The 18,916-nt window shown below is 59.0% G+C and overlaps 7 protein-coding genes across 7 annotated transcripts; 4 read left to right on the plus strand and 3 right to left on the minus strand.

Moving 5' to 3' along the window:
- Positions 1-324: 324 nt before the first annotated feature.
- On the plus strand, positions 325-3,009 carry DICSQDRAFT_165836 (nuclear protein; the record flags this gene model as incomplete). Its single annotated transcript, XM_007361338.1, has 14 exons — positions 325-341; positions 391-578; positions 637-744; positions 796-893; positions 951-1,367; positions 1,456-1,606; positions 1,656-1,714; positions 1,769-1,837; positions 1,897-1,974; positions 2,035-2,080; positions 2,144-2,183; positions 2,240-2,446; positions 2,499-2,816; positions 2,871-3,009. 14 exons carry the CDS (start codon positions 325-327, stop codon positions 3,007-3,009), a joined length of 1,935 nt encoding a protein of 644 aa, XP_007361400.1.
- A 176-nt stretch (positions 3,010-3,185) lies between these two features.
- On the minus strand, positions 3,186-3,823 carry DICSQDRAFT_143494 (uncharacterized protein; the record flags this gene model as incomplete). The annotated part of the gene is made up of 3 exons (XM_007361339.1): positions 3,186-3,395; positions 3,473-3,553; positions 3,629-3,823. The coding sequence occupies 3 exons, from the start codon at positions 3,821-3,823 to the stop codon at positions 3,186-3,188; spliced, it is 486 nt and encodes a 161-aa protein (XP_007361401.1).
- A 602-nt stretch (positions 3,824-4,425) lies between these two features.
- Positions 4,426-6,485, plus strand: DICSQDRAFT_97995 (acyl-CoA dehydrogenase NM domain-like protein). The gene is made up of 8 exons (XM_007361340.1): positions 4,426-4,703; positions 4,800-4,883; positions 5,032-5,578; positions 5,635-5,725; positions 5,781-5,872; positions 5,935-6,029; positions 6,085-6,178; positions 6,246-6,485. Exons 1-8 carry the CDS (start codon positions 4,554-4,556, stop codon positions 6,368-6,370), a joined length of 1,278 nt encoding a protein of 425 aa, XP_007361402.1. The 5' UTR covers positions 4,426-4,553; the 3' UTR covers positions 6,371-6,485.
- Positions 6,486-7,221: 736 nt separating this feature from the next.
- Positions 7,222-9,251, plus strand: DICSQDRAFT_49177 (MFS general substrate transporter; the record flags this gene model as incomplete). Its single annotated transcript, XM_007361341.1, has 9 exons — positions 7,222-7,445; positions 7,513-7,599; positions 7,650-7,720; positions 7,772-8,065; positions 8,127-8,312; positions 8,368-8,427; positions 8,486-8,782; positions 8,857-8,913; positions 9,007-9,251. 9 exons carry the CDS (start codon positions 7,222-7,224, stop codon positions 9,249-9,251), a joined length of 1,521 nt encoding a protein of 506 aa, XP_007361403.1.
- A 286-nt stretch (positions 9,252-9,537) lies between these two features.
- DICSQDRAFT_152135 (aminotransferase) lies at positions 9,538-11,913 on the minus strand. Its single transcript, XM_007361342.1, has 9 exons — positions 11,818-11,913; positions 11,691-11,744; positions 11,339-11,633; positions 11,110-11,255; positions 10,962-11,038; positions 10,706-10,892; positions 10,525-10,644; positions 10,360-10,466; positions 9,538-10,292 (listed from the first exon to the last, which is right to left on the minus strand). Exons 1-9 carry the CDS (start codon positions 11,881-11,883, stop codon positions 9,818-9,820), a joined length of 1,527 nt encoding a protein of 508 aa, XP_007361404.1. The 5' UTR covers positions 11,884-11,913; the 3' UTR covers positions 9,538-9,817.
- Positions 11,914-12,272: 359 nt separating this feature from the next.
- Positions 12,273-14,275, plus strand: DICSQDRAFT_78323 (Ureohydrolase). Its single transcript, XM_007361343.1, has 8 exons — positions 12,273-12,390; positions 12,444-12,463; positions 12,525-12,534; positions 12,604-12,861; positions 12,919-12,947; positions 13,012-13,085; positions 13,196-13,681; positions 13,738-14,275. The coding sequence occupies exons 1-8, from the start codon at positions 12,331-12,333 to the stop codon at positions 13,752-13,754; spliced, it is 954 nt and encodes a 317-aa protein (XP_007361405.1). The 5' UTR covers positions 12,273-12,330; the 3' UTR covers positions 13,755-14,275.
- Positions 14,276-16,797: 2,522 nt separating this feature from the next.
- Positions 16,798-18,784, minus strand: DICSQDRAFT_98008 (uncharacterized protein; the record flags this gene model as incomplete). The annotated part of the gene is made up of 8 exons (XM_007361344.1): positions 16,798-17,327; positions 17,406-17,754; positions 17,819-17,934; positions 17,991-18,056; positions 18,121-18,171; positions 18,231-18,389; positions 18,491-18,567; positions 18,632-18,784. 7 exons carry the CDS (start codon positions 18,782-18,784, stop codon positions 17,699-17,701), a joined length of 678 nt encoding a protein of 225 aa, XP_007361406.1. The 3' UTR covers positions 16,798-17,327; positions 17,406-17,698.
- Between the last annotated feature and the right edge of the window lie 132 nt (positions 18,785-18,916).

The following is an 18,916-nucleotide window of genomic DNA, read 5'->3' on the forward strand; positions in this document are numbered from 1 at the left end:
TCTAAAGGATGGCACGAGTATTGAGAGGCTATGAGCGGTGTAACGGACGAGTAGCTTAGTGACAAGACCGTCGCAGTCGTGTAGCAAGTTATGGGACTAAGCGCCCTGCATGTTGCGTCATACAAACGTCCAAGCGCCCCAAGAACTTAGCTCCTACTTGCCACCCACGCGCGTAACGTCTCTTGCTACGATACGCTCTCTGACTTTGTCAAACTGCGCACTGATGCGATAACTGCAGACAAGCCACGCCGATAGCTGTCTACCACATCTGCGTAACCTCAACGACAACGGCAATACTCACACGTCCCGTTATTACTCCTTGATATGTCTACCGCAAAAGTGTAAGTTGATACTACTTGCCGATCTCGGCTTATGCTGACGGCTTGTAAGGCTTACTGTGGGATCCGCAGTTGGGTCAATACGAGAGCTGTTTGCGAAGGTTAAGTCCATCGACGAGAAGCATGGCAAATTTGACTTCGTTCTATGCCTCGGCGACTTCTTCGGCCCACCAAAGGATGCGGAGGATACCTACGAAGAGGATCATGAGATTTTGCAGCTTTTGGATGGACGGTTAGAAGGTTGCGTCGTATCGAGTCATCCAGTGTATGTATGTTTCACTCAATATACGCAATTCAGCCCCCGTCGAGTGCTACATCATGCAAGGCGAACATTCCCTGCCAGCACCCATCATTGAAAAATTTGCCAAAACGGGAGGTACTTTGAGCAAGAATGTATTCCTCCTACGTGAGTTGTACGCTTCCCCCGCTTGTACGCATACTCAAGCGTGGTGTTCAGACAAGTCCGGGGTGCTTACCACGCCGCACGGTATCCGCATCGGATGTTTGGCGGGGATCTATGATTCGAACGTGTACGCTGCTGCAGAGTCCGCCCACGTACGTCATCCATGTTAAATTCAGCGTGTTTAAACTCGGCCCTCACGCAGACGGCAGGGATTCACGTCCCCCTACTTCACCGCACAAACGGTCGAGAAACTCCTTGCTAACACGATGACCAGCTCCAAGCCAAAGGAGCAGAACTACACCTCTCTTGCCTCCATCAAGTCTTCCTCGGCCTCCTCTCAACTCATAGACATCTTCATCAGCAATGCTTGGCCGGCCGGCATCACCGAGTTCTCTTCTGCTCCCCTGCCTGCTCCAGAGCTTGCTGCAATTGGAGTCGAACCTGTCTCGGAGGTAGTCAGGAAGACCAAGCCTCGCTATCACTTCGCCGCCGGAGGAGGCCGCCCTCCGCGGTTCTGGGAGCGCGAGCCTTACATCTGGGACGGCCCAGAAGACACAGGTCGAGTCAGCCGGTTTGTGAGCCTCGGTGCGTTCGGCGGCGAGCAGCCATCTGGGAAGAAGCCTCGTGTGCGTGTTCTTTCCAGTTTGCCTCGAGGGCAAGGTGTGTGCGGGATGCCTCTGGACTGACACACTATTGGGGGCGTCTTACCTGCAGTGGTTCTACGCATTCTCAATTGCGCCGCTGTCGGCAACAAGCGAGCCGCAGCCCAAGCCTACCAATGCGACGCAGAATCCGTTCTTACACTGCGCACCCAAGCGGCATCTCGACTTTGAAGCTCAACAGCCGGGGAAGCGGAGCAGGACAGGTACGTGTATATGGCGCGCTTCGTTGATCGGAAGGTTGACGCGTCGCAGACGGGCCACAAGGGAAGCCGCCCTCGGGCTATAAATGCAAGATTTGTGAGTCGGAGGAGGTAAGATGGAGGTATCCATTGTGTAGAGGCGTGCTAAAACGGTATTTCGCGCAGCACTTCATCACGGACTGCCCGGAACGGGAAAAGCCAAATGAAGGATACATTTGCAGAATCTGCAACGAAGTAAGTCTTGCCATATGGCCACTTAGCTTCGAATGATGACGGTACTCCGTCTCCGCCAGCCCGGGCACTTCGTTCGCGACTGTCCCGTGAAGCACGCCGTAGGGGATACCGGTGGCCGTAAACCACGTGAAGGCTACGTTTGCAGAGCGTGTGGAAGCGAGCTGCATTACATTCAAGATTGTCCTGTCGCTAACCAGGCAGGCAAGGGGCACGCAAGACGTGGCCCACCAAAAGAAATTGCACGTGCGTTTGTTTCCCACTCGACTTCGACGCTGTTGACGTAGGACGCTGACCGGGACCTCTTAGCGGAAGAATGCTGGTTCTGTCTATCGAATCCCAACTTGTCGTAAGTCCGCACCAGTTGCTGCTGCGGTATTACTACTGACCGAGCCGTTCCGCCAGAAAACATCTTATTGTGTCGATTGGGACGGAGTGCTATGTGACGCTACCGAAAGGACAGATCATCCCGACGCACCAGGGTGCCAAACACCCAAATGTCCCTCGAGTACCGGGCGGTGGCCACGTCCTCATCGTCCCTATCACCCACTACCCCACGTATCTGTCTATCCCTCCAGATCTTGCAGAGCCTATCATCAAAGAGACCGAAAAGTGAGTCTTCCAATGCTTTGGACGCTGTTTGGAATTACAACTGTTGACCCAGGTACAAGTCCGCACTACGCGCGATGTATGCGAAACACGGGGCAGCGGCAGTCTGCTTCGAAGTCGGGCGGCTGAGTGCCAAGGGCGGCCACGCGCACGTTCAGGTCGTCCCGGTTCCAAACAAGCTCAAGAACGCTGTCGAAGACGTGTTCAGGGAGGAGGCCCGCGGGAGCAACATCACGTTCGAGGACGATCCGGACGAGGCCTTGCGAGTGGCTGAGGGAGGCCGCTGCGGATACTTCCGCGTCGACCTGCCAGACGGGCGAAAGCTCGTGCACCTCATGCGCGAGCGTGGGCCATTCAGCATCCAGTTCGGAAGGTGCGCATTTCCGTGCCACTGTAAGTTTGCTCAGGGCTGATGGCAGGACGACAGACAGGTGCTCGCTTCGGTACTGGGAATGGCTGATCGGTTCGATTGGAAGGCTTGCACGCAGCCGGAGCAGGAGGACATGGAAGATGTGCAGGCATTCAAAGCTGCCTTTGCCCCGTTCGACCCGTCTCTGGAATTGTAATCTGAACGCAGCCATGTACCTGCGCATTCTTGTATCCCCGTCGCAAGTATCGCCACCCAGTCGACGACTAAAAGATATGATTTCTAAGTGCATTGAGGATATACGATACAATGACGGGATCTGCAGTGGTTGCGCTACAATGGGGTATCTCACCAACACTCACGTTCGTGCCCGCCTCATTCGTCCGACTCTTCCTCTTCTGAGCTCTCGGCTGTACTCGCCATCTCGTCGAGATCGCCGGTCATGTCAGCAGTGCGGTCCATGTCTTCCATGTCGGCATCGAGGTCTTCTTCCTCCTCTGAAGAGTCATTTTCGTCCTCGTCCATTATCGAGTTGCCGTCACCACTGTGGTCCGACCCGTCTGACCCTTCCGTAGCGTCGTCGGCCTGCACGAGACAGGGGAGCATCGTTAGGGGGAGAATGCACGATGTTAACTAGCTTGTCGGGCAGAGGGTGTACTGACATCGTTCTTCTCTTCGTGCTGCGTCCACGTTCGGCCGATGGGGATGAGGAAGTTGTACCCTCTGGTCTTGATATCCGTATTCTATTGGATCAATTGCAGATATCACGGTGGTATGAGCGATGGAACGCGTCGAAGCTGTCGAGACATGCGTCGCACCTGGTCCTCAACCGCGTCCTCTTCGTCGCTCAGTTCCTCCATTTCACGCCATATGTCGCGGTAGTTGATGAACCGTTCTCGTCGTTGGAAGGAGGGTGCTGGTGGTATTGGGTGTGGACGCGGTGGTAGGGGCAACAGCCGAGGGAATACGGGACTGCGGGGAATGAGAGTGGGAGAGGCGACTGGAGCCACCATGGTGGTCGTCCGGGAGAAAGGTCCGGGACGCGTCGTAGGCGCTGGCAAAGCAAAGCCAGTAGTTGCATACGCGCGGTCTGCCGCGTTCGATATCTGCTGCACTCCTTCCATCGTGCCGCTAGAGCATGCATGCATAAGCCAAATCATAGTCTTCCCCTTGACACCTTCTTGCAGGCTATGATACTTACTGAAATTAGACCACAAGGGTCGTCATCGACATGCATCGACTTGGCTTCTGTACCATTGTGATTGTGAGCGTTGGAACACAATCCCAACGTAGACCAGTGGGGGTACAGGGTAGTTGTGCCATTATGACCCTGTACATGACCATTTGTCAAACGTTCACTGGCCGGTAAGGCGCTTGGTTGGTTGGATGAATGAGACCTGGATTATTTCGACTGCTAGTGCGCTTTCCATGATCCCGTCCATATATATACCGATGATCTCTAAAGACTGAGGTCATACGGTGACCGACACCCGTGTGTCGCAAAGTCATGACCTTTGACTTGACCCTTAACCGTGAGACTGTTCCGGTGGCCTGCTCTTCCCCTGATCCCGGCGCTCCGGCCAGGATCATGCGCCTCGTCTACCCCGCATCCCGACCGCGACTTCTCAGTCCTCCTAACATAAGTGCGTTGCTTGGACTTGTTTTGTGGGGCTCCATTCCTGCTTTCTCAGTGGTGTTCTCCTGTGATACTATAACACACTACTATCAACAGCCACGCTCATTATGTTGCGTTCGTTCTCGCGTCTCCCCGCCTCGGTCGTGTTCAGGACGCGTGCTACCGCCAACGCGCGCACCGTCGCTGTCGCAGCGCAGCGCAGACATGCGTCCTTCTACAACACCGATGTCGCTGGGCTCACGGAAGAGCAAGCCGAGGTGTGTCGACTACTTGCCCTCGATCGTGACACCGGTGGCAGACGAGTGGAGGTACTGACCCAAACTCTTACTTTGCCTTTCGCAATACGAGAGTAGTTCAGGAATGCCGTGCATGAATTCGCAGAGAAGGAGATTGCGCCTCGCGCCTCTGAGATTGATAGGACGAATACGTTCCCAATGGTACGTGCCCGTACGCCTCTGCATCCCTATTCCTCCCCGCACACCATCTACTATCAGCTTCAGTGTACTCCTCCTCAACGTCTTTCTATCCACACAATGATTCCACTGCCCTGCCCAAGGCATATGACGCTAACGGACGTGCACACAGGACCTCTGGGAGAAGTTCGGCGACATGGGCCTGCTCGGCATCACCGTCAAGCCCGAGTACGGCGGGCTCGAGCTCGGGTACTTCAACCACACGCTCGCGATGGAGGAGCTCTCGCGCGCGTCGGGCTCCGTCGCGCTCTCCTACGGCGCGCACTCGAACCTCTGCGTGAACCAGATCCACCGCTGGGGCACGCCCGCGCAGAAGGCCAAGTACCTGCCCGACCTCGTCGCGGGCCGCAAGGTCGGCAGCCTCGCGATGAGCGAGCCCGGCAGCGGGAGCGACGTCGTGAGCATGACGCTCCGCGCGGCCAGGGCCGACGGCGGGTACCGGCTGACGGGGAACAAGTTCTGGATCACGAACGGGCCGGTCGCGTCGACGCTGGTCGTGTATGCGAAGACGGAGCCCGAGAAGGGCTCGAAGGGCATCACGGCGTTCATCATCGAGAAGGGCTGGGAGGGCTTTTCGACGCACCAGAAGCTGGACAAGTTTGGGATGCGGGGGAGCGATACGTGCGAGCTCGTGTTCGAGGACTGCTTCGTGCCCGAGGGTAAGTGAACCTTGGAAGTCTGTGCAGCCACCCGGTGTAATGTCTGAGCTCCATAGAGAACGTCCTGGGGCCGGTCAATGGTGGCGCGAAAGTTCTGATGTCCGGCCTGGATTTGGAACGGCTCGTTCTGAGCGGTGGCCCTCTCGGGTGGGTACCATCCCTCGCTGACATACTTCCGACGCTGAAAACGAACGCCATTCAGGCTGATGCAAGCCGCCTTTGATTACGCTGTGGAATATGTCCACCAGCGGAAACAATTTGGCAAGCCGATTGGCGAGTTCCAGCTCATGCAGGGTGAGATCCATGCTTCGGGTCTCAGTCCAGGTACACGGTAACCAACATTGCCCGGACTGCAGGTAAACTTGCAGATATGTATACCAAGCTGAATGCATCTAGAGCGTATGTCTATGCCGTTGCGAAAGCGTGCGACCAGGGGAAAGTCAGCCGTAGAGTAAGTTATGCTGGCTTCGGAATATAGCAGCGTCCTGACAGTAGTACACTACCAGGACTGTGCGGGAGCGATCCTCTACTCTTCCGATCGGGCTGTTGAGGTCACAATGGAAGCCATGCAAAGTCTGGGCGGGAATGGTTACATTAATGGTACGTTTGCGACCCTGATTGAGTGTCCTGCCTCTCGCTGAACCACGCTTCGATTGCGTGAACGCAGAGTATCCCACCGGTCGATTCCTTCGGGATGCTCGTCTGTACACGGTCGGTGCCGGTACGCAGGAGATCCGCCGGATGCTCATCGGGCGCGAGTTTAACGAGGAGTTCAAGCGCCAAGCTGCATAAGCTGCCCAAGTCGATCTCCATGGGGTCACTGAATCGGACGCTCTCGACGCGCTTGTAGCACAATGTATGACTATCATTCATCGCACGCACCAAATAGAACGCGTTGGGAAGGGTAAGTGAGTACGCTGCGGCCTGCGGCTCGGGTTGGCGCATGTCGGCTGCTGCCGTGATATTACTTAGCGCGATCGACATGTCGCGATCGCGAGGAGTGCGGGGAAAATGAGCCGCCTGCCTTCCGAGCCGACTATCCGACCCTTGGACTTTGCGCGACCGACACCGTGCTCAGCGACCACGTCGTGCGTCGCAGCGAGCACCGTTTCGAATATTCCTGTATACACCTCTGCGTCTGGTGACTCTGCGTCGACCTGCAATGAGCCCATCCTGAAGCGGACTCGCGCAGACGTCAACTGAGTTTGACGCGCGGAATGCGGGGAAGAAACGGGCGCGCTCGAGCTCATGGGGCTCCTCTCCGGCCGCGAGCTCTCGCAATTGTTCAACGTTCGACGTTTCAGCGAGCCGTAAGCATCTTTATGCGGGCGATCAGCCACGCTCAGGGGACAAATCACGGCCAGCTGACTCCCCGCCCCTGCACCGGACATCAAGTGCTTGACCTTCATATGTCATAAAATTTGACCCTAGTCTCATAAACCGTCCCGCCGCCCCGCTCTTGCCTCGCCCTCCCCTCGAGTCATACTCGCCGCCAGCGTAGGCTTAAGCCTAAGGCCGCCCCCTCCCTTCCTGGATCACCACCACCGCACCTTCGGCAGTCCAAGAAGTTGTCATGGCCGACGGTAAGTGCGATCCGTACTAGCACAAGCCGCCGACTGCTAACTGGCTCATCGCTCCCTCTGATGCATGTAGTCAAGCACGATGCAGAATCGGATTCCGGGCTGGAGAGCCGCACAGCGCCCTCCGATGTGGAGAAGCAGTACAATCTCGCGCCGTATGGCGTCCCAGAGGAAGGGGCCTACAAGGCGCGCTTCCCGAACATCGACGAGCGGAAGGTCATTCGCAAGATCGACATGCGCGTCGTACCCGTGCTTTGCGTCTTGTACTTGCTCGCCTTCCTTGACCGGTGAGCATAAGCTGAGGTTATAGAGCGCGCGGGCTCATAGCTCACAGTCGTGGTGTCCCCGCTCCAGGGTGAACATCTCGAATGCAGCCATATTTGGGCTGAAGAAGGACCTGAAGTTGGGAGGGAACGAGTTCAATCAAGCACTGGTCGTCTTGTAAGTCGTGATGTCACTGCAGCAACCTCCCTATTCTCAACGCGCCCCAGCTTCGTGCCATACGTGTTGTTCGAAATCCCCTCGAATGCTCTGCTCAAGCACTTCAGGCCTCACGTCTGGCGTATGCCCTTCTACCTTCTCGCATATACGCGTGTCTGACGCGTCTCTCTAGTGTCCCTTTGCATGTTCCTCTTCGGCCTGATTACTATGCTGCAAGGCTTCACACAAAACCTGAGCGGCCTGATCGCGACGCGCTTCTTCCTCGGGCTGGTCGAGAGCGGCGTCTTCCCCGCCTGCTTCTACCTCATCGCGATGTGGTACAAGCGTTCGGAGGCGCAGAAACGCTACTCTTTCTTCTTCTCCTCCACCACCCTCGCCGGTGGGTTCGGTGGTCTGCTTGCCAGTGCCATCGGCAAGATGGACGGGCTGCGTGGGTACCATGGCTGGCGTTGGATCTTCATCCTTGGTTAGTTCTCTGCTATGAACGACGTGTAAGACCATGCCCTCAACTGAAATGTGCGGGACAGAGGGCGTCGCAACCGTCGTCTTCTCGGTCATTCTATACTTCACCATCTCCGACTTCCCTGAGGAGGTCACGTGGCTAAGCAAAGAGGAGAAGGAGTTCGTGAAAGCGCGTCTGTACGAGGATGTCGGCGCGTCGAAGCGCAGCGAGCCACTCACATTGAAGAGTGTCCTCGAGGTCTTCAAGGACTGTAGGCATATCCCGCACTTTTAACCTATGGGCCCCAGAACTGAGAGGTCGTGTAGGGAAGATCATCGTCGGCGGCTTCATGTACCTCGGTCTCGTCGTTCCCGCCTACTCATACGGTCAGTGCATGTCTTCCTCTTGTCCCGCCTCATGCCCATCCCTGTGGTCCGCCAACAGCGTACTTCGCGCCCTCGATCATCCAGAGCCTGGGCAACGGCGCGATCCACACGCAGCTGCTCTCCGTCCCGCCCTGGGCGTGCGCATTCGCGCTCGCGATGCTCTCCGCCACGCTCTCCGACTGGCTCCGGATGCGCTTCGCCTTCGTCCTCGCCACGACCGCCGTGTCCCTCACGGGGTTCGTCATCCTGCTCGTCGTGCACGACAACACGCACCTGCAGTACGCCGCGCTCTTCCTCGCCGCGATGGGCACGTATGCGGCGATGCCGATCATCGTGTGTTGGTTCAACACGAACCGTAAGTCCGCCGCGTCCTCCGTCTCCGTCTGGCGTGGGGAACGTGGGGTGCTGAATTCCTGACTTGCTCGACAGTGGGCGGCCACCACAGACGCGCCGTCGGCACGGCGTTCCAGGTCGGCTTCGGAAACAGTACGTGCCCCGTGTTTCGCCTCCCCGCATTCCCACTAACACTGGTGCACCGTTCTCGTCCATATCTCCCAACTTGCGCCCATCGCCTCGCAGTCGGCGGTATCATCGCGGTGTTCGCCTTCCTCGCCAAGGACGCGCCGAAGTACATCTCGGGCTACAGCGTCTGCATCGCGTTCATCGCCGTCTCCCTGATCGCGAACACCGTCTACTTCCTGGGCGTGTCGTGGGAGAACCGGACGCGCGACCGCAACGCGGCCAAGGGCGCGTACGACGACCTCACCCACGAAGACAAGAAGCGGATGGGCGACCTCAACCCCGACTACAGATACTTCACGTGAACGCTGTCCGGGTGTGCGCCCGGGGTCGGCTTCCCGCTGTGATACGGGCCATAGGATAACTCGCGTGCTACCAGCACTAAAATACATACCTTGTACTATAGGTGTTCCCGCATTGTATTGTGTACATTCCCCGACATGATCATAACGATGCATTTTTCTTCCTGGCGAGCGCTTGTTTTTGCTCGTTCCGAGGCTGTCGAGAGAGGAATGCCATGTCCAAATGACACATGCAACGTCTCCGCGAAGCCTGTATTCGAACAGCAGCGTACATTGCTGCCATGGGTGCTATCGTTCCATCGTCGCAGTGACGTATATCAACGAGAGCCGAGCGTCTTCGCTAATTCGCGAAGCTCCCAGCATCTGTGCCAAGACCTATGTACTCCTATGGGCGCAAGCGTGTCGTATCGTATCGTATCGGATCGTCGAAAGTCCGTGGTTAGCATGATAAACTTGGTGGTACAACAATGGCCAAATAACCGTTTTCTCCTTTTTTCACAACTGTCGTCGTCGTCGTCGTCGGAAACTAGCGCGTGCGCGCGCGCGCTCGACTCTGGCCACGCCGCACTCTAGACGAACTTGTCCGCCTGGGAGCTGCCGTCGACGCTCTTCTTGTAGCTGTGCCCGAACGCGTGCCCGCCCTCCTTCTTCGCCTTCTTCAGCACGCGCGCGATCGCGTCGAGGCCCTTGTCCAGATCCTCCAGCGGCGGCCCGAACGAGAGCCGCACGAAGTGGTGGCACGGCGAGTGGAAGAGGTTCCGGCGGTGCGCGGGGTTGATGTCGAAGAAGATGCCGGGGATCACGATCGTCTTCTCCTTGAGGAGCTCCTCGAAGAACGTCAGGCCGTTGTTCAGCGGCGCGGGCAGGCGCTCGAGGTTCAGCCAGATGTAGAACGTCGCGACGGGCGGCACGGCGACGTGCAGCCCGAGCTCGTCGAGCCGCTTGAGCACGTGGTCGCGCTTCGCCTTGAAGTGCTTCTGGAGCGCGATCTTCTCCGCGTGCACGCGCTGGGGGTCGAGGAGCGGGACCGCGGCGAGCTGCAGGCTGTGCGGGGGCCGCGGACTCTGGTTAGGGGTGCTGGTCGTGGTAAGATAGAGGTTGCGGGACGTACGGGTGGTTGGCTCCGCCGTCAAGGAAGGACCCGGACTGCGAGAGCGCTGTGATCAGGTTCTTGGGGCCGAGGACCCAGCAGACACGCCAGCCGGGAAGGCGCCAGTTCTGGGACTACAGCGTCAGTCCTCTGTGACGTAGCTCGTACATTACGAGCAGACTTCACCTTGGTGAGACCGTTCACGATGACGACGGGGTCGCCATTGACGTTGTCGATGTAACTTGCGGAGGAGACGGACTTTCCGTACTCTTCCTCTTTTTCCGGGTACAGGTACCACGAGTAGAACTGCGGATGCGCGTACCGCTCCTCAGAAGAAGTCGTGCAGTATGACCCAAATAAGACTGACCTCGTCCAGGATGAGCGTCGTCGAGGCTTCACGGCAGGTGGCGACGAGCGACTTCAGTTCTTCGCCCTGGATAACCTGGCCTGTGGGGTTGCGCGGGTTGGACGCGATGATGACCTCAAGGCCCTGGGTGCGGATGTCGCGCTTGATTTGGTCCACGTCAAGGCGGTACTGTTGCTCCTCATCAAGGCTGCGTGGAACCGAAAACCCGATGGCCAGTGAGCGTGAGGCGATCTAAATATGGCTGTGTGCGTCTTACGCGGTAGGCACGGGCACGAGGCGTTTGAACGCGCTCAGAACCTGATCGTATGCGGTGTAGTCGGGCACTTGGTACGACTGGATTGGTTACAGATCCGGGGTCAATACTTCGTGCATGCTCCACGGAACGGGAACGAGGCTATGCTTACGCAATAGACTTCACCGATGACAGCAGCGACGCGAGACAGACCAGCGCGACCTCCGGGAACGATGCAGACGTTCTCGTAAGTGTACTGGCTAATCTTGTCCTGGCGGTACTGTTGATTGTAGAGGTTGGCCACTGCCTCACGCAGCTCTGTTGCGATGGACGCAAAGATAGACAGATAGATGTGAATACGCGCTCATCCAGAGTAACCAGTGTCGTTGAGACACACTCACCCTTGACACCGGTGGTGGGCGCGTACTCGAGAGAGTCCTCGGGAAGAGGGATGCTCGTCGGACGCGGAGGCGCATCAGGGATGAGACCGACTTCGGGGGCACCCTGACCAAGATTAGCCCACTCGTGTGAGGATGCGTAGGAGAAGCCGTTGGCCATGGCACGGTCAGAGCAATAGATGACACCGGTGGAGCCCGGGTGCTCGATACCGGGGATGGTCTCCTCATCTGGGTTCACGGTCTGAGGGAGGGCTGCGCCGCCCTTGGGCTTGTTGTGACCAGCGGACTGGCGAAAAAGCTACACGGACCCGGGCTGTGAGTCAAGCTACCTACTGAGAGCAGACAAGACACGTACCCTGTGGGCCTCTGAGTCCTTTTCATGACGGAAGTGTCTGACGACTTCGTGGACCTGTTGTTCGAAGCGGGATTCGGCCATGGTCAACAAGAGGGAGACGAGACGAGATTGGGAGCGGGATACGCACTACGTCGCGGAAGTGGAGCGGAGTTGAGCGGCCGGACCTGGATATGGGGGTGCTCGCGCCGGACATGACGAGGAAGTTAGGTAGGAGATGACAGCGAAGACGAGGGCGTGGGGGGAAGACTAGGGGCTCTCTGAGTGGGAATATATATTGGGAGACCACCATCGATATACATATCCATCATGAAAGATGTCGCCTGCAGGCTGGGGCGCCGCGAGCTGCTATAGGCTGTTCCATCCATCGCCGTCCGCTACGACAACATCCACCTGGGCCAGTGCTGATGGCAGCGTATTCTTAGTACGCCCTCTTCAAGATTAGATTAGATCCTCTAGCGCCCCATGTCGTCACGAGAACACCCACACCGATCTCGGACCTTGCTATTGCATCAAGCACAGGCGCCCATAAAAGTGTTCTTATACTGCTGGCCACGTACACTTGGCACGTCTTACTCTGTTGCTCGCTGTCTAACCTCATTTATATTCTGCTCATCGCATAGAGAACGTCTACTCGCCCATAATGACCGCCCAACTTCAATCTTCCGTCTCCCGCTTCCTCCCGGATCCAAAGACCGTCGCGGTAAGCGAGTCCTTCTCTCATCTCATCTTCCCCGGGTCCTCACGACCCCGAAGATCGTGGGTTGCCCCTTCAGGTGAGCATCTACCATTCCATATTCCAGACACGCGTCAAACATGCGTACCGCGTAATCCCAGGGGTGGTCAGGTATGTCGCATGACCACACCTGTCGCTTCTCCCGGAATCTCATCTCGTGATCGCGTCTGTGCTTTTCAGGCAAAGCTCGGTGTGGACAAAGGTCCCATCCGCCTCGTCGAGGCCGGTCTGCCTCAGCAGCTCGCAGAGCTCGGTTGGGACGTCAAATTCGACGGCCACCACCAGTTTGAAGATATCGGCACCGAGAACGACCCTCCCATTGGCAAGCTCAAGAACCCTCGCTTTGTGTCACGCGTCTGCAAGGCCGTCGCGCAGGTCGTCGGCGACCATGCGAAAAAGGGCCAGTTGCCTCTCACCCTCGGCGGCGATCACTCTCTGGTGCGCCCTATACTCTCATAGTGGCGTAATCGCGCTCATCCCCGTCGGCGAGAACAGGCCATGGGCACTATTTCCGGGACACTTGAGTACGTCAACTACTCGCGTATACTGCAGTCCCGTCGCGGCTTCATGCGCTTTGACGTACCATAGGAAGTATCCCGACGCATGCGTCATCTGGGTAGACGCACACGCCGACATCAACACCGCCGAAACCACCGATTCCGGTACGTCCGCAAACCCTACCCTTCATATCCGCCCACACCGCGTGCGCCGGCGGTGCGCCCGCCACCGCGCCCGTCGCCTCGCTAACCCGTCCCTCCCCCTCCGTCCACAGGCAACATCCACGGCATGCCGCTCTCCTTCCTGCTCGGCATCGGCCCCAAGGTCGACGAGTTCGCGTGGGTGCAGCCGCTGCTCAAGCCGCACCGGCTCGTCTACATCGGCCTGCGCGACGTCGACGCGGGCGAGCGCCGCATCCTCAAGGAGCACGGCATCAAGGCGTTCAGCATGCACGAGGTCGACAAGTACGGCATCGGGCGCGTCGTCGAGATGGCGCTCGACCACGTCAACCCGGGCCGCACGCTGCCCGTCCACCTCAGCTTCGACGTCGACGCGCTCGACCCGACCGTCGCGCCGTCGACGGGCACGCCCGTGCGGGGCGGGCTGACGTTCCGGGAGGGGCATTATATTTGCGAGGCGGTGTACGAGACGGGCTGCCTGGTCGCGCTGGACATCATGGAGGTCAACCCGTCGCTTGCGGACCAGGCGAGCGTGGAGCAGACGGTGGCGGTTGGGTGCTCGCTGGCAAGATCTGCGCTTGGTGAGTCCTCGCGCTAGTGGGCACGTCCGATTGGACTCGCTGACGCTGGAACTTAGGTGAGACTTTGCTGTGAGCGATTTGTTAGATGTGAAGATCGCATTGCGTATTGCTACTAGACGTAGTATACCTCTTGTAATACGACGCTCTTGATTCCAGTCCTCCGTGCGCCGTCTGCGATCGAGATTCTGATGAGCGCAAAGCACCATGTCGGCGTCGCGAAGCAGTGCCTAGGCGGCCATGGTCGTCGATTCATTACAGCACTTCAATTCGATCCACGTGATGCCGCAGACTCGCAAGCACGATCTCAGGAAACTCTACAGTCTCCAAGCACTCCAGCCTCGCACCCGCGGAGGCCCTCGCAAGACAGCACCGCTCGACGCACCACAGCTCGTCCACCCCCGGCCGAGTCCACCAGTTCACCCGCAAGCTCCTCAGCGCCGGGCACACGATCTCTCCCTCGGCCCCCTCGCCCCAAGAATCCTCCTCCTCCTCCCCTTCCTCCTCCTCAAGCTCCTCTTCCTCTTCGCCACCCTCCTCTCCGATCCCCTGGCCCTCCCCAGCCTCCCCAAGCGGCAGCTCCCGCGCCCGCGCGCCGAGCGCCGCGAACACCCGCCGCGCATGCGCGGGGTGCACGCCCACCTCCAGCCGCCGCACGGTCCGCACGCTCTCCCACAGCCGCCGGAGCCGCGCGACGTCGTCGCGCTCCGCGGGCTCGCGCGCGTCCGCGTCGTAGAACGGCACGAGCGCGACGGACAGCTCCGTGAGCGCGGGGAGCGGGACCGCCTTGAGGCCCTCGCAGAGCCGCGGGACGCGGCGCGGTCTGCGGGCGCGCGGGGAGCGCGCTTCGTCTTCGGAGAGGCGCCACTGGACCGTGAGCGGGGCGAAGGGCTCCGCGTCCGCGTCGGAGTAGGGGGAGGGGGGGAGAGACGAGAAGGAGGCGAGCGTCGGGCGGTGGAGGACGAACGCGGCGCGGCGCACCGCGCCCGCGAGCGCCTCGAGCGAGCCGCAGTCCTCGTAGAGCGGCGAGGAGACGCGGCCGTCGAAGCGGAGCGTGACCGCGGTCGTGCGCGGGGCGAACGCTATGTGCGGGAGGACGGAGAACGCGGCGTCGAAGAGCGGGCCGACGTGGAGCTGCAGGCGGCGGAGGCGCGGGAGGAACGCGCGGGGCTCGTCGGCGAGCGCGTGCGGGGGGCGGCGGAGGTCCGCCTTGGGGGTCGCGGTGCGGAGGGCGAGGAGCTCGAGCTGGGGGCTCGCGCGGAGGGTGTGGAGGAGGGCGGCGAGCGGGGGCGCGGGGCCGCAGGCGAGCTCGAGGCGGACGAGGCGCTCGTAGGGGAGCCAGGGGACGGAGATGTTGCGCGCGTGGAGGACGCGGAGGGGCGGCATCGCGTGGTCGAGGAGGGAGGTGCGCGCGGCGGCGAAGCCGGAGCCGGAGTTGGCGCCTGCGCTGTCGAGCCAGAGCTTGTCGAGCATGGGGACGGGGCAGCGGCCGAGGGTGTCGAGGACGAGCGCGACCTGCTCGGAGGTGTCGAGGACGATGCCGAGCTCCTGGATGCGCTCTGAGCAGTCGCCGATGACGCTCGCGAGGGCGAGGAGGTCGTAGACGGCGCTCGGGTCGCCGTCGGGCTCGCTGTCGGTATGAAAGGGGTGCGTGAAGAGGACGGAGATAGGGAAACCTCCTGTGCGTTCGAGCATCTCGTTGATCATCATGCGGTTCGCGAAAGAGCCGGTGACGCGGAGGAAGGTCCAGAGACGGGGGCGAGTGAGCATGAGACGACGCCAATGGGTGCAGACGTGGGAGAGCGCGATGACGTTCGCCCATAATGGGACCGGCCTGCGCCTCGGACCGTATACATTGCGGTAGTCCTCGCCATCGTCGTCATGATCGTGGGGGTAGAGTGGCTGGGTGTCGTCAGGTAAGCTTGTGGGAATGAGGGGGACAAGGAATGCACGGACCTCTGAATGTCGTTCTCCTGGGAAACACATCAGGCTACGCATGGCGTGGAAGATCTCTTCAAGGATGTCATCAGGGAAGTCCGTCAAGCGAATCATCGCAGTGGATGGCGGAGGGATGGGTGCAAGTGTCTTGGGATACTGCCCGCAGGAAGCTGTGAAGACGTCCTAATAGTCGTCCTAGAGGTGCACGTGTCTTAGGCGCGAAACAAAGGGGGTGGCGACACTGGGGTGGCAGAGGAAGATGGTGTGCATCAGAAGCTCGTGTAAAACCCATTGTACACACCGCAGTCGATTGGCGAGAGTCGCCACGATTGTGCTCGTGGCTTTGAGTTTAGAGCTTGCAGCCAGCCCTAGGCCTTCCACCACTAACACGAGCACGTGATGCCGCACGCGTCGCGTCGCAGCCTGAGGTGGTTTGGCTCTTCGACCCCTGCCACAAAGGCCGCGCGCCTCAATATCGTCCGCTTGGTCAACCTCTCCGTATTCCATCACTTCGTGCTATCACGTCCGCGTACGTCCGACGAACGAATAGCTATACTTCATGTCTTCGGAGACAACGCTCCATCGACCATGGGGGGATGTCATCCCGCCTCGCCAACTGTCACCGACTATTCGCTCGGGCTCGAGCACTTGTTCTCAACTCTAGACACGGCGCATTCTTCGATCATAGGTATCGTCGATTCGAACCAATCCAAGGCGATCCGCTCGATCCACTCCATCACGTTCGATGTGACCACACCAGCGTCGGCCTCACGATCGCCTGTTCGGCCCATGTCAGCCGTCAGCCACCTCTGGTTTGCCACTATATGAACCTCCCGAGAGCACGACTAGACCGCCCTCCCTCTCTTCTCCTTCTCCCTCGTGTCCCCGCCTTCCTCCAGGTGCCAGCTCTGGGCCTTCAAGCCCGTCTAGCTCCTGGATCTCCCTGGTCTCCGCGTCAGTAATCACCACCATCAAGAGGCTGTATCGTGCAAACGGGCGCATAGAAGACGGTCAGGTGGCCAGGCTGGGGCTGGTATGATTCTTGTTTGCGGCCTTGGCTTTGGTTCTGGTTCTGGTTTCCGTCCTCAATTTGTGGAATGGGTTCCGGTCCTGGAGGTTCCCAGCAGGGGTTCGGGTCTGGATGGCTTCGGTGTGGTTGTCTGTCTGGGGAGCTTTGGTCCGACGTTCTGGCCTGGTATGTCTGTCTGGGGTTTCGATACGTGGTTCTGATTCGGACTCTCGGGATGCAGCTTCGTTGGAGGCTTTGGTGTTGGTCCTCGGTCTGTGGTTTCGGTCTCGGGTCTTGGCTCGAGCTACTGGTTTGGGAGCTCGGCGTGAAGAGTCGGTCTTACGCTTGGCCTGGGATCTTGTCTGGAGCTTCGGCCTGGGACGTCGATCTGGTGGTTTTCTAGATCGGGCTTTCGAGTCGTGACGTTGGGTTGGGCTTTCAGGGGGCTGTTCCATTCGGGGGCTTACTTCCGGGTTCCCGTCATGGGGTTTTGGCGTGAGGGCTTGGTTCGCCAGAGGCTTGAGTGCGGGGTCTCAGCCTGGAGTTTCGACCTGTGGCTTGCGTTTGGTATCCTGGGGTGCAATTCTCGTCCAAGGCTCTGTTCTCGGATCTGTGTCGGCACTTTCGGTCTTGATGACGGTTCCAGGCTTCTGTCTAGGATTTCTGGTGGGCGCTCGAAACTAGGGGCTACGGTCTAGGAAGCTGGTCTGCGATATCAGTCTGGGGATTGGTCTGAGTCTGGGGCTTACCCGGGGGAGGGACTTCGGTCCTGGCGCATACCTTTTCGTGGTCCTCGGGATAAGTACCTCGTCGCGCCCTACTCCTCGTTACGGCGGGGATTAGTGCGCGGGGAGGGAAACCAAAATGCGTTATGTTGTCGCCTAACGGGCGATTCGAGCATATGGGCACTTCGGATTGGCACACCGTTCAACGCTCAATGGAGCGTGTATGTTGTGGCATAAACCCCACAATATCTTCCAACGTCTCATGTGTCTTCGTATTGTGGAGGTCGGTTTTCTTATGAGGTTTAACAGCATGTTGATTGTGCGTTACGCAGATACATGTCGAGCACGTCACGAATCCTGTATGGTCACGGTCAGAAGGGTGATGACACCATCCACAGCGATGCCTGCGGACCAATCGGCTCGTCAGCTTGTGCTGCTCGAGTGCTCAAGCGTCCAACGCGCTCGCACCGTGATTGACACCGTCGCTGCCAGCTGGCATGAGACCGGTGATGTTCTTTGCTACCGTGTTGTACGTCACGCCTCCGTGGCTTTTCGTACCCACTGCAGCCGCCACGAGTTCGTTGCTGTCATGGTATGGAATGAGTACCGTGCCCACGCATGGTTAGAAGCAGAGACGCACCGTCCGATGTTGTAGCCGTCGTCGACGAGGTCGTGGTTCGCGCTCGCGTCCTGCTCCTTGGAAACGCTAGAATCAGTTGTGACATGTTATCAGCCCGACAACGATTGTGCATATAGTCATTGTAACGTACGCAAGGAAGAGCGCACCACTGTTGGCACTCGGACCATTCTGGCGCCAGACCCTACAAATGCGGATACAGTCAGTTTTACACGATGTTCAAATGGGAAGCACGACGCTCACCGGAAGTGGTTCCCGCCGAGCAAGCTCTCGAAACACGTTCCGAGGAAATCGTTCCCAAAGTCCTGGCGGAACTCGATCGTTTGATTCAGCGACCCGTTGCCATCACCGAGGTTGGCCGTCTGAGGCGTTCCGAGGTGCAAGCCGAGACACTCTTTTGAGCTGGGCACGTTTTCGAGCGGCGAGGGGGGGAACCCCCGCGATGCGCCCTGTCAGCATCTACACATCTGGGCGGGCGTGCAGTTTGACTTGAGCACACTCACAAGCTGATCGCCTGTGCGTAATTCAAGATCCCGTCGTCCGTGAGCACGTCCGGGGAACTCTGCCCCGAGATGATCACCTGTGAAGAGCGAGGGCGTCAGGACATGGGCGTCGATCGCTGTCAGGAAGGGGGCGCGCAGCACATTCAAGGGTTCGCCGCCGAACGTGGCGTTGTCGAAGATGCTCCCGCCGCCCTGTGCAGGATCGAAGAAGTCGACGGCGCGCTTCTGGATGGCCAAGCCGGTGACCGCAGAAGCGTAGAATAGCCCGAACAGAGCGAGTGGAGCGCAGAGCATGTTGTCGTTATTGGCGTACGTCGAATGCGATAGTTTAGAAGAAGCTCAAGGGGTAGACCGACAAGTAACAAGACGCAAAAAGGCCAAGGCGTGAATACGGAAGGGAGCGAACGGGTCGACAACCAGCTGTTG

This window comes from Dichomitus squalens (genome assembly GCF_000275845.1).
Source record: "Dichomitus squalens LYAD-421 SS1 unplaced genomic scaffold DICSQscaffold_2, whole genome shotgun sequence".
Lineage (NCBI taxonomy): Eukaryota > Fungi > Basidiomycota > Agaricomycetes > Polyporales > Polyporaceae > Dichomitus > Dichomitus squalens.